This window comes from Scyliorhinus canicula, chromosome 19, assembly GCF_902713615.1.
Source record: "Scyliorhinus canicula chromosome 19, sScyCan1.1, whole genome shotgun sequence".
Lineage (NCBI taxonomy): Eukaryota > Metazoa > Chordata > Chondrichthyes > Carcharhiniformes > Scyliorhinidae > Scyliorhinus > Scyliorhinus canicula.
The window spans coordinates 97,120,916-97,134,838 of NC_052164.1; the positions used below are offsets into that span (position 1 = coordinate 97,120,916).

At 51.4% G+C, this 13,923-nt stretch overlaps 1 protein-coding gene across 4 annotated transcripts in view; it reads right to left on the bottom strand.

Annotated features, from left to right (window-relative positions):
• Positions 1-13,923, bottom strand: part of rnf214 (ring finger protein 214) — a 48,586-nt gene that overhangs the window by 6,613 nt on the left and 28,050 nt on the right. For 3 of the 4 annotated variants that reach the window (XM_038779347.1, XM_038779348.1, XM_038779349.1), the window contains 5 exons: positions 12,109-12,197; positions 9,241-9,322; positions 4,798-4,902; positions 1,147-1,400; positions 659-773 (listed from right to left, as the gene is read on the bottom strand). In XM_038779347.1, the coding sequence (XP_038635275.1) occupies positions 659-773; positions 1,147-1,400; positions 4,798-4,902; positions 9,241-9,322; positions 12,109-12,197 (645 nt within the window). The remainder of the gene's footprint in view (positions 1-658; positions 774-1,146; positions 1,401-4,797; positions 4,903-9,240; positions 9,323-12,108; positions 12,198-13,923) is intronic. The other variant, XR_005458202.1, reaches the window with a different exon arrangement.

Genomic DNA, 13,923 nt, shown 5'->3' on the forward strand with positions numbered 1-13,923 from the left:
TATACTCCCTTTTGCACTCTTGCAATAGTGGTATACGGTAAATTTGTTTCAAATTAAAAAAAAATATTAATTCTCAGGATGCTATACTTGCAATCTTTGCTCAGCATCACCATTCAACGAGGCCCATTCACTGCTACTGCTCAATGAAACTGAATAGGTTCCATACACAGCAGATGCCAATGCCCATGGCTGGGATTCTCTGACCTGGCACCATGATGGCCTGGCCCGCGATCGGGGCCTACCGACCGGCGGGTGGGCTGGTTCCGTGGGGGCCTATTTTACTCCGCGCCGGACCCTGTGGTGCTCCGTCATATTGCCCGGGGGGCCGGCGCGGAAATACGCCGGCTGTAGCACGCATGCGCAGAAATACAGCGGCTGGAGCTGCGGGGACCACTCCGGCGCAGACCTAGCCCCCTAGAAAGGGGGGAGCATTCCCCATTATCGGGGACCGTTGATACCGGAGTGGTTGGAGCCGCTTTTCATGCCGTTGTGGCGACATAGCCCCATTATTGGAGAATCCCGCCCCATATATATATAGCAAAGAAAAAGCTTCAAAAAGCAAAAGGAAAGTTTTATTGATCGCACCGTGCAAGAACCTATTGTTAAGAGAATATTGACCGTCTCATTCACTTCTTCAATTTTGATATTTGACACCTACCTGCTCGGCTTCCACCAGCCTCCCAGCCACTTGGTGCGTTAGTTCATCCACGGAAAGGCCAGCAATAGTTCCCCGCGAGTTCTTAATCTGCTGTAGAATGTGGGTCAGCTGAGCCCTGGTACGAAGGGAAAGTAAAATAATGGGGCTATTTACAGAGTGGTACAGCACGGTGGAGGTCATTCAGCCCGTGTGTGCACGTGTGTTTGCACATACATGTGTGTGTGTGTGTGTGCACGTACATGTTTGTTGAGCAAGTTATCAGGTAGAGCCACTCCCCTGCTCTCTCCACCCCCCCCCCCCCCCCCCCCCCCCCCACAACCCTGCTATCATTCCCCCCGTCCAAATGTTCATTCGATTCCCTCCAGACACAGAGATCCCCTGTAGGGAAAATTGCAAGTCCCCACACTTTCCCCGCCCCTTTGATCCGATTCAATTAAAGCAGCTCATGGGGCAAAGCAGGTTGAGTGGTGGGTTCGAGAGCAGCGTACCTGGTGGAGTTGGGAAATTTTGTCTCCAGTTTTTCCAATAGTTTTTCCAGTTTGCTAGCAGGTTTGGAGGTGGGTGGAGCAGTCTGGCCAGCAAACTCCAGCGGCGCTCCCAGGCCCCGCAGACAAGCTGTGCCTTGGAAATTTGCCGGGTAAATGGCATCCGCGTGCGTAGGTGCTGTGGAATGGACGGTACTAGGGAAAAATGGAGGTAACTTTGGAGAATCTTGCCACGCTCTTTGAAGCACTAGATCAGGCTACCAGTTAAAAAAGAGGAAACAAAATGCAAAGAATTAAAATACTGTTCATGTTCGGCTACGGGGCAGAACAGAGTCAATTATCCAACACAAACTATGGATTTCTGTGATAGCTACCGAGCACAGCAAATGGAGAAATATTCCAATCTGCTACAGCCTGTTTCTGATTGTTGGCCTTAAAATTAGTTTTAAATAGTATAATGGTGCGTGGGCATGGGAAATTCACATGGACATGTTCAGTGTTCTGATTAGAGTTACAGCAGGAAAGCAGGAGCGTCTCTCAGCACATTTGGGGCCAGTGTGATTTTTTTCAAAGTGATGATGTTGCCTGAAACAACTGTGCGTGTACGTATGTGTGTGTGAGCGTGGGGGTGTCGCCGTGTGAGCGTCGCCACGCGAGCGTGGGGGTGTCGCCGTGTGAGCGTGTCGCCGCTTGAGGTGGGGGTGTCGCCGTGTGAGCGTCGCCACGCGAGCGTGGGGGTGTCGCCGCTTGAGCGTGTCGCCGCTTGAGGTGGGGGTGTCGCCGTGTGAGCGTGGGGGGTGTTGCCGCGTGAGCGTGGGGGTGTCGCTGCGTGAGGTGGGGGTGTCGTCGCGTGAGCGTGGGGGTGTCGCCGCGTGAGCGTGTGGGTGTCGCCGCGTGAGCGTGGGGGTGTCACCGCGTGAGCGTGGGGGTGTCGCCGTGTGAGCATGGGGGGTGTCGCCGTGTGAGCGTGGGGTTGTCGCCGCGTGAGCGTGGGGGTGTCGCCGCGTGAGCGTGGGGGGTGTCGTCGCGTGAGCGTGGGGGTGTCGTCGCGTGAGCGTGGGGGTGTCGCCGTGTGAGCGTGGGGGTGTCGCCGTGTGAGCGTGGGGGTGTCGCCGTGTGAGCGTGGGGGTGTCGCCGTGTGAGCGTGGGGGTGTCACCGTGTGAGCGTGGGGGTGTCGCCGCGTGAGCGTGGGGGTGTTGCCGCGTGAGCGTGGGGGTGTCACCGTGTGAGCGTGGGGGTGTCGCTGCGTGAGTGTGGGGGTGTCGCCGTGTGAGCGTGGGGGGTGTCGCTGCGTGAGTGTGGGGGTGTCGCCGTGTGAGCGTGGGGGTGTCGCTGCGTGAGTGTGGGGGTGTCGCCGTGTGAGCGTGGGGGTGTCGCCGTGTGAGCGTGGGGGGTGTCGCCGTGTGGGGGTGTCGCCGTGTGAGCGTGTGGGTGTCGCCGTGTGAGCGTGGGGGTGTCGCCGCGTGAGCGTGGGGGTGTCACCGTGTGAGCGTGGGGGGTGTCGCCGTGTGAGCGTGGGGGTGTCGCCGTGTGAGCGTGGGGGGTGTCGCCGTGTGAGCGCGGGGGTGTCGCCGTGTGAGCGTGGGGGTGTCGCCGCGTGAGCGTGGGGGTGTCGCCGCGTGAGCGTGTGGGTGTCGCCGTGTGAGCGTGGGGGTGTCGCCGCGTGAGCGTGGGGGTGTCGCCGCGTGAGCGTGGGGGTGTCACCGTGTGAGCGTGGGGGTGTCGCCGCGTGAGCGTGGGGGTGTCGCCGCGTGAGCGTGGGGGTGTCGCCGCGTGAGCGTGTGGGTGTCGCCGTGCGAGCGTGGGGGTGTCGCCGCGTGAGCGTGTCACCGTGTGAGCGTGGGGGTGTCGCCGTGTGAGCGTGGGGGTGTCACCGTGTGAGCTTGTGGGTGTCGCCGTGTGAGCGTGTGGGTGTTGCCGCGTGAGCGTGGGGGTGTCACCGTGTGAGCGTGGGGGTGTCGCTGCGTGAGCGTGGGGGTTGTCGCCGCGTGAGCGTGTGGGTGTCGCTGCGTGAGCGTGGGGGTGTCGCGTGTGAGCGTGGGGGTGTCGCGTGTGAGCGTGGGGGTGTCGCCGTGTGAGCGTGGGGGTGTCACCGTGTGAGCTTGTGGGTGTCGCCGTGTGAGCGTGTGGGTGTCGCCGTGTGAGCATGTCGCTGTGTGTGTGAGGGTATCACTGTGTGAGGATGTCACTGTGAGAGTGTGTTGACAATTGTTCTGTTGATATCGAGCAGAACAGGACTCCTTGCTTGAGAAACGACATATTGGCACTGGAGGGTGTGCAGAGGAGATTCACTAGGTTAATCCCAGAGCTGAAGGGGTTGGATTATGAGGAGAGGTTGAGTAGACTGGGATTGTACTCGTTGGAATTTAGAAGGACGAGGGGGGATCTTATAGAAACATATAAAATTATGAAGGGAATAGATAGGATAGATGGGGGCAGGTTGTTTCCACTGGCGGGTGACAGCAGAACTAGGGGACATAGCCTCAAAATAAGGGGAAGTAGATTTAGGACTGCGTTTAGGAGGAAGTTCTTCACCCAAAGGGTTGTGAATCTATGGAATTCCTTGCCCAGTGAAGCAGTTGAGGCTCCTTCATTACATGTTTTTAAGGGAAAGATAGAAAGTTTTTTGAAGAATAAAGGGATTAAGGGTTATGGTGTTCGGGCCGGAAAGTGGAGCTGAGTCCACAAAAGATCAGCCATGATCTAATTGAATGGCGGAGCAGGCTCGAGGGGCCAGATGGCCTACTCCTGCTCCTAGTTCTTATGTTCTTATGTTATGTTTTTATATCTATGGAGATTGCAAGAATGAGAGATAATATTGAATCATATAAAATTCTGAAGGGGTTTGGGAAGGAGATGCTGAGAGGCTGCTGTCCTCGCTAGCTAAAGAATTTGGAAGTAGGGGGTCATAGGTTCACGATAAAGTATCGGCCATTTAGGACTGAGAGGAGGATAAATGTTTTCACTCAGTGGGCTGTGGATTTTTAACTACAGAGGGCCGTGGATGCTCAATCGTGGAGTATACACAAGACTGAGATCAACTTTAGTTTTGGGTACAAACCGAATCTGGGGATATGGGAAAGAAGGAAGTTGATATTGTGTGGAAGTTCAGCCACAATCTTACCGAATGATCTACTCCCTGTCCCACTTCTTATATTTTTTGAAAACAAAAATCATGTGAATTCTGGAAATTTGAAATAAAAACAGAAAGTGCTGGGAAAAGTCACCAGGACCGGCAGCGTCTGTGGAGAGAGAAATCAAGTTAACATTTTAGAGTCCAATAGGCCTTTTCTTCCAAAGAAACGTGAACTCGTTCTCCGTAGATATTGCCAGAGCAGCTGAGTTCTTCCAGCACTTCCTGTTTTTATGCATTTGCTGACGGCAGGTTGTGGAAACGATAATTGCTGCTGTTTTCAGAGTTGCTGAATACATCCACACCACGCTGATCCTGGTATTATGTTCATTGATTGTCGTTTTTTTTTTTTTAAAAAAAAAGAGAAATTATTGCTCAGGGAAGCACAGCTGGACTTAAGCGCGTCAAACAATTTATACTAGAACATTGCTGCCTGCAGTGTTTAAATCTGGTGGGGACCCCAGTACTTGGAAATTCAGCTAGTTTTCACTTGTAACGTTATAATATACTGTCAACTTACCAATACCGCTGGAGGAGCAGGTGGTAGCTTTGGCAATTGTATGTGAGAAAGGCTGCCAAGCTTTGTCCCGTTCTTCACCATCTGGATGTGACCACTGTACTGATTCTGTGGGCAGGATTCACAGAGCAAGGTACATAAAAAAAAAAATCTTGCGTTTCTATGGTGCCTTTCACAACCTTTGCACGTGCAATGATGCATTTGAGAAGTGGACTCACGGTTGTACGAAAGGAAACACGCAACAGCTGGCTTGCCCAGAGCTCCACGGACTGCGTCGAGAAAATGGCCACATTAACTGTTTTAGATGTTGCCGGAGGAATAAAGATCAGCCAGGAAACGGGGGGGGGGGGGGGGGGGGGGGGGGGGGGGGGGGGGGGACACTCTCCGACACGCCTTCAAAATTAAAAAAGTTAAAAATTCCAATTAAGGGGCAATTTTAGCGCGGCCAATCCACCTACTCTGCACATCTTTGGGTTGTGGGGGTGAGACCCACGCAGACACGGGGAGAATGTGCAAACTCCACACGGACAGTGACCCGGGGCCTGGATCGAACCTGGGACCTCGGCGCCGTGAGGCAGCAGTGCTAACCCACTGTGCCACTGTGCTGCCCCAGTCACTCCTTCGAAATAAGTGACGGGGGAATCTTTTAGATGTCTACCCAAGAATGCAGACACAGGGCCCCCTCGGCTTCACATTTTGACTGAAGGACAGCACCTCAGACAGTCCAGCACTCCAACTATTCCTGCTCCTACTTCATACGCAGGCTCACGTGCAAAGGGGTGACAGCCTAGATTTGGGTGTTCAAGTGTGGGAGCAAATGGGTGGTAATGTGGCATAATGGGCGGGGGGGGGGGGGGGGGGGGGGGGGGGAAGAGAGAGAAGGGGGATTGGTTAACTCAGCTGGCTGGTTCGTGATGCAAAGCAATGCCAACAGAGCGGGTTCTATTCCCGTACGCCCACGCCGCCTTCTCAACCTTGCCCCTCGCCAGGGGAATGGTGACCCTCAGGTTAAAGCGCCGCCAGTCAGCTCTCCCCCTCAAAAAGGGGGACAGCAGCCTATGGTCCTCGGGGACCATGGAGACATATATTCTCAGTGGTAACATCACCGGGTTAGTAGCCCCGAAGCCCAGGCTAACGTTCTCAGGACAGGGGTTCAATGCCCACCACTGCAGCAGGAGGAATTTAAATTTAATTTATAAACCTGGAATACAAAGCTCGGTCTCAGTCATGGTGATCATGCCCACTATCATGGTTAAAACAAAAAACACCTGCAGCAGAGTGTCCACGCCGTCGTAAAGCGTTCCTGTGACTAATTCTGGCCCCTCCAGTGGGCCAGCACGGTGCTGGAGCGGTTCGTGCCAACAAAGACATGCGCAGTGGCACCGATGCCAACGCGCAATGGCATCCTTCAACGCGCCGGCCCCGACGCAACATGGCGCAGGACTACAGGAGCCGGCGCGTAGGAAAGGAGGCACCCAGCCACAGAGGCCGGCCCGCCGATCGGTGGGCCCCGATCACGGGCCAGGCCACGTCAGAGGCCGCCCCCCCCCCCCCCCCCCCCCAGGGTCGGACTCCGCCTCCCCCCACCCCACAGACCGCCACCCGACCCTGACACGCCGAGGTCCAGCTGGCCCAGAGCAGGTTAGAACGGCGCCGGCGGGACTCGTCTCGTTTCTTACGGCCGCTCGGCCCATCTAGGCTGGAGAATTGGTGGGCCGGCAGCGTAGAGCGGCCCGTGACCGCCGCAGCGCCAACCACGCCATCGCCAATGGCACCGATTCTCCGCTCTCCGGAGAATCGCGTGCCGGCGGCTGGGTGGCGTGGCGCGATTCCCCGACCCGACACGGGGTCGGAAAATCCCGGTTTACGGATGTCCTTCAGGGAAGGAAATCGGCCATCGTTATCTGGTTGGGGGTTGCCTGTGGTTCACAGCAATGTGGTTTACTCTAATCTGCCCTCTTGAAATGGCCGAGAGAGCCACCCAGTCGGAGTAACAAATGTCAGTAACGCCCATGCCCCACAAAGGAATAAAGAAACAAAAAGGTTCCTCGGAGCAAGAACTGAGTCCACACCGAAGTTGGGTTAGGCTCCTTGGGGCACCGAAGGCTAAAGGGCAAATTGGTCGAGGTGCTTAAACCTATGAATTATTCGGATAAGAGCAAAGGAGGAGGAATAGAAGTGTCAGTGGTCAGGGGAAACGCCGAGAAGGTGACGGATAACAGGCAAGAGTGGGAAATCTTTTCTGCGGAATTCTCTGTCGGCGGGATCCTTGCGCTCCGCCAGCAGCGCACCCACGCCCGCAGGTGTGGGGGTTGCCACAACGGGAAACCCCATTGGCTGGCTGCCGGAGCAGAGAATCCCGCCCCGCAACTTTACAACTGCAAGTTGCCGGGATCCGGAATGCGTTGCAATAAAAGGCGGCAAAATCCCATTCAATAGATTTTGGGAAGGAGATTGGATCACCGCACAAGCGGGGAAGAAAGGTACGCGGGCCGTGGGGAAAGGAGAGCGGAGCGAGCTGACTTGGACAGCTCCTTGTGAAGGGCTGCCACGAGAACACTGGGCTGAATGGCCTCCTTTGGCGCTGCAACTTGCTGACTCTCGCAGGCAAGAGCCTGACCCACTAAGCGACACACAACAACGGTGGGGAAGGGAACGCTTTGTGGATTTCTTGATAGATTTCTCTTGCTTCGCCTCTCAAGCTGCCTGCAGCAGAAACCAGAAAATTATTCAGACTGGGGATCTCTCGACAGAAGAGAAGCCAGGTTTGTGAAGAAGAAAGGAGACTTTAGATATATTTAACCGCCCGCAGCAGATGGCAGCACTTTGCACTTATGGGCAGGATTCCCCATCTAGTGGCCAGATGGAGTACTTACAACAACAAAAAAAGCTCAAGGGCAAAGTAATAAAATTTGAGCTACAGAGACGCGAAGAAAATGCCCAGTGCTCGAAACTCCGAAGGGAAAACAGAACTGTTAGAAATACACCGAGAGGCCCTCAGCAGATCAAAGAGAAAGACAACGAGTTTCAGCTGAAGCTCTCTGAAGGGTTCTGAGGGAAGAACCAAACAAACATTGATAAAAGGAAAACCACATTTGTGAAGTTTTAGAATCCCTGGCCATTCTGTTAAAGAACGCAAACTAAAAATGCAAAACTCCAGTATTCCTTTTATTACAATTTTAGGGAAGCCAATGACTTATAACTAACAATAGCTGGCAGCGCCCTCGCCCCTTAATAATAATAATCTTTAGTATTGTCACAAGTAGGCTTACATTAACACTGCAATGAAGTTACTGTGAAAAGCCCCTAGTCGCCACATTCCGGCACCAGTTCGGGTACACCGAGGGAGAAATCAGAATGTCCAATTCACCTAACAGCACGTCTTTCGGGTCTTGTGGGAGGAAACCGGAGCACCCGGAGGAAACCCACGCAGACACGGGGAGAAGGTGCAGACTCCGCACAGACAGTAAGCCAAGCCGGGAATCGAACACGGAATCGTGTTGTGAAGCAACAATGCTAACCACTGTGCTACCGTGCCGCCTGTCTTTAGTCACAAGGTTCCGGGGTAAGGCCCCACTTAATTAAACTGAAGCACAGAGTAGCACGGAGGGAGTGCCGCACTACTGGGAGTCGTCGTCTTTTGGTTGAAGCATCAAATCGAGGCACAATCTGCTCCCTCGGGCGGGATGTAGAAGATCCTATGGCGCTATTTCGGAGAAGAGCAGGGCGATTGTTCCCTGGGTTCTGGCTAATATTTATCCCTCAGTCACCATCACGAAACAGATCATCTGCCCATCATCACACTGCTGTTTGTGGGAACTTGCTGTGTTCAAATTGGCTGCTCCATTTTCTACATCGCAACTTCAAAATGCCTCATTTGACTGTATAGTGGTTCCTCATTTCACTCCCGAAATCTCTATATAAATATTTTGACTGTACCTCCTGGTCCGAGACTCCCCACCCAGCCAAAACAGTCCCGTAATAATCAGAAATAGTTCTATTCTAGCTTCCCTTTCTGTTCCTCTTATTGCCTTGAAAACTTTGATCGAATCACCCCATAACCTATTACATTCCGGGAAATACAACCCTCACCTGTGTAATCTCTCCTCGTTTGTGTAGGATTTAAATGAACTGGCTGACATTACAGGGTCACTGTACGTCAATATTGTGCAAGTTAGCACCCCCAAATTCTGTATTTCGCAGCTTCTCTCTGCTCTGTGTCACTACACTCGATTCAGTTCGTAGTAGTGAGAAAAAAACTTTTGTACTTTTCCATACGCATTGGGACATTCCAGCATGTCCTGTCTCAGCAACACAGCTAAGGCGCCACAACATTCACTGCTCCACCATTAGTGCCGGCCTGGTACGCACAGAAATACTGCGCTCCCGTTCCCAATTTGCCAGTCGCAAGGCAGCATCTCTCCACAACACAGATAAAAGTCTTACATTTATATTCTCTAGTTGTTCCTCGACGTCTTTCTGCCTTTCCCGCCATTTCTGGACAAGGTTTGAGCTTCCTGGGACAGAGCTATGCAAGCAAACAAAAATAGACATATGAAACATTGGGAGGGATCATGCAGAAGCATCGGGAGGGGGGGGGAGCAGGAGGTGGGGGAGTGGGGAGGGGTTGCCTCCTGGCTGGTGAGCTGGCGAGAGATTCAGGAAGTCCCAACGAACCACAAGCCAATCAAGCAGTGGCAAGGCCACTGGAGTTGGCAGCCTGGCAGCTCTTGTGCTTGGCAGCACCGGAGAGGAGGTTGTTGCTACGGTAGCATTGTGGATAGCACGATTGCTTCACAGCGCCAGGGTCCCAGGTTCGATTCCCGGCTTGGGTCACTGTCTGTGCGGAGCCTGCATGTCCTCCCCGTGTGTGCGTGGGCTTCCTCCAGGTGCTCCGGTTTCCTCCCACAGTCCAAAGATGTGCATGTTCGGGGAATGGCCATGTTAAATTGCCCTTAGTGTCCAAAATTGCCCTTAATGTTGGGTGGGGTTGCTGGGTTATGGGGATAGGGTGGAGGTGTGGGCCTTGGATGGGGTGCTCTTTCCAAGAGCCGGTGCAGACTCGATGGGCCAAATAGCCTCCTTCTGCACTGTGAATGCTATGATCTATGTACAGCTGGAAGTACCGCCCCAACCCTTCTGGACCCAGCAGCGCAGAGAATCAAGGGTACGGTGAGTAACGTGGGGCAAAGGGATGGGGTTTTCATGCCGAGTAGGGTATCTATCCCTCCTCCTGGCATGAGCATCAATGTTATTGGCAAAGAAAACTTACAAGGGGATTTTAAAACAACAGTTCACTGATGCCAGAGTGAGTCCAGCCAGTTTAGTCCAGCACCACCTCCCAAACCAGCAAGGAGGGTCCCGTGAGCTGGCTGGGAATTGCACTCTCTCTATCCCTGTGTAGTGGACAGCAGACTACAACTCCACGAGGGCACTGGAGAGGGAGAGAGACAGGAATTGTATTGATCACTTTCTGCTCGTACTCAATCTATCAACCTGATCCAGTCAACTCAAACATTGACAGAAAAGAAGTGTCACACAAAATACTGACAATAAGGAATAATATTTGTGAACAAAAAGCTCATGGGGCTTTTAATAATATATCAATGGTATAACACATTGATGATAAACATATCTCAATTTTATTTTCTACTAAAAGGGCGATAGGTTAAGATGCAATATTTTGTTCAGTTGGGTCATATTTGATGTACTATCTTCGCAGGTTGCCTTTTTTCTGAAGTCAATCGCTTTCAACTAACTCTTCTAAACACAAGGTAGCATTCAAAGTTAACTCTCACTGAAGCTGTAACAAATGCACCCAATTAGACAGATCTCTGTAAAAGGTTAACAGAGTGGATATGCTGAAGTATGACAGATTTTTTTTTTTTAATTTAGAGTACCCAATTAATTTTTTCCAATTAAGGGGCAATTTAGCGTGACCAATCCACCTAGCCTGCACACCTTTGGGTTGTGGGGGTGAAACCCACTCAAACACAGGGAGAATGTGCAAACTCCGCACAGACAGTGACCCAGAGCCGGGATCGAACCTGGGACCTCGGCGTCGTGAAGCAGCAGTGCTACTCACAGCGCCACCCTGCTGCCCAAGTATTTCTTTTAGAACATACAGTGCAGAAGGAGGCCATTCAGCCCATCGAGTCTGCACCGACCCACTTAAGCCCTCACTTCCACCCTATCCCCATAACCTAATAACCCCTCCAAACCTTTTTGGACACTGAGGGCAATTTAGCACGGCCATTCCACCTAACCTGCACATCTTTGGAGTGTGGGAGGAAACCGGAGCACCCGGAGGAAACCCACGCAGACACGGGGAGAACATACAGACTCCGTACAGTGACCCAGCGGGGAATCGAAACTGGGACCCTCGCGCTGTGAAGACACAGTGCTATCCACTTGTGCTACCGTGCTGCCCGACACATAGATGATGTTGTATCGCCGACACATCAGTCAGTCACGTGTGAGGCTCTCTCTCTCGATATTGTTAAAACTAAGAACCAGGGTCTGTCTAAGAGGAGATAGGTCTTGCGCACCATTGACTAAGAACCACACCAGGAGTCCACAGATCATGGGGACTATTCAACGCAGTCTCCATCACCATTATTCATGATATTGCTTTCCGTACATTAATTCCACGATGTCACGTCCACCCGGGGAAAGGGGGATGTCGGGAAGCAAAAACAGGCAGGGCAGGGTTGCCTCTCAGAAACTGCTACCTCCCGCCTCCCCCCCCCACACTTCCCTCAATCTGGCACCGAGTGTCTTTAATCAAGGGACACTTTCCAGCCCATCCCACTAGATTGGTAAGCACAGGATTACCTCTGGCACTCGCTGCCCAGCGACAGGCCATCTGCAGCTGGGCTAATACCAGTGGCAGCGGAATTGATTGACGACAAGGGCCTCAATTAGTGGGAGGGCAGGAACGTCGAACATGGGCCTAACTCCGGAGGCCGGGAAGGGGGCAGGATTCAGGTCCCACCGCTCACCACCACCACCGAGAGCTGAAGATTCCGCCCGTTATTTCTGGTTGTTGCTCAATGGGATGTGAGGGCGACAGTGCAAAACAAAACTGTTTCCTCACATAACGTAGCCAGCGACGATCACAGAGCTGCCAGGCTCAGATTTGCGGAAGAAGGAGATGCAAAATGAAATCTCGGGAACTGTCCTACCTTCTGAAAATCCCCTTCGGCATTGAGTAACGCCCTAAACTTGTAATGTAAAGAATTGGGAAGGCTAGAGAATAAAGAAAACAATGCAACAACTCTTCTATAAATCGGTTTACCTCACTCATACACTGACCTTAAGTTGCAAATATGTAGTTCTGCCTCATTTGCCGCTTTGTCCAACGTCATAATTGCAAACTCTCTCTTGCTCTCCAGAGTCTGAACCTGCAATAGCAGATGCATTAATGACAATTTGTTGAGGTAAAATTTGAGAACAAGGGCATCTTTTTTCCTCATTCCTAGGTAAGGTTGTCACTGGAAAGGCCACCATTTTATATATATATATATATATATCTGGTTCAAGATGGTTAAAAGCCTGGATTTGTGTGCATATGTATCTGCTGTCATGACAGTTTAAAAGGTAGACACTGTGGCTACAGGGAATTAATGCATCTTAAAATGAGATCATCCTTATTTCGAACCATGTTTAGGTGTAAAAGCCTAATGGATTTTTGTTATGATTTCTGGGAGTGGATCATTAGAGACATTGTACTTAAACTTAAGTGAAATGAAATGAAATGAAAATCACTTATTGTCACGAGCAGGCTTCAATGAAGTTACTGTGAAAAGCCCCTAGTCGCCACATTCCGGCGCCTGTCCGGGGAGGCTGGTACGGGAATCAGGTTAATCAGGTTATGGGATTTGAGTGGGATAAGGATGATGTAATTAACGTGAGGAGTCAGGGGCTGAAGCACTGAGTCAGTCAGTTGTGAACAGAACAGCAGCTTCTGGAAAGAGTTGTCAAGTTAAACAGTAGTTTGACACAGACAAGAATCTACAGGTTGTTTCCTGAAGGAACTCTCGCTCTCCAAGTCATCTCCATACAACAAGTATTCCTGCGTTTGCGAACAGTATTTAAAAGTGGGTTTTGTCTCGAGATGGGTGTTGCTTGATTGGAGAGAAAGAAGATAACACTGAGGAGTTAAAAGTATTTTGTTTTATTGTTAAGCATGGTTTAACTGGTAATTGTAAGCTATTTCTTTAATGATGTTAAAGTTAGTATAATACTGTGTTAATAATGAAGTTTGTTTGAATAAACCATCTCTATTTGTGTGTGCAATCATTCCTGGAGAAAAATATTCTTTCCTCACTGCTTACAAATAAAACAATATTGGGGTTTCTGTCTGTCACCCTAGAAAATGCTGAGGTCTGGTCTGGGATTGTAATACTAGATGAACTCAAGAAAATGCAAGTGGACCTTCTTCCTGAACTTCTGGAGACTGTGTGATGATGGTAGCTCGACGGGCATAAATTATGCTCTCCCAAGGCAAGGGGGGCATCATGTTTTCCCGCCCGGCCTCAATTTTTAGGTTGGCGGGAGAAGGTACGAATAGGGTGGGAAACAGAGAAAAAAAAATGTTTCTCCATCTTGGGCGGGCGTTGGGGGGGCACATGGGTCACCTTCAATCTGAAAGCCCCTTGTTGACTACAGAGGTTTAATAATTCATATGTGACATCAATTAGCACAGGTCCACCTTTAACGAGGTTGATTAACCATCAATATGAAAGATTGAATTATCTAGTTCTAAACAAAATTATACAGAACGATGCTCGGCATCAAATGCAAATAAAAGATCAGCAATGTGAGTGACCAACATCATAATAATAATCTTTATTATTGTCACAAGTAGGCTTACATTAACACGGCAATGAAGTTACTGTGAAAAACCCCGAGTCGCCATATTCCAGCGCCTGTTCGGGTACACCGAGGGAGAATTCAGAATGTCCAATTCACCTAACAAGCACGTCTTTCGGGACTTGTGGGAGGAAACCGGAGCACCCGGAGGAAACTCATGAATACACTTAGAGAACGCGCAGACTCCGCACAGACAGTGACCATAGCCGGGAATTGAACCTGGGACCCTGGAGCTGGTAAGCAACAGTGCTACCC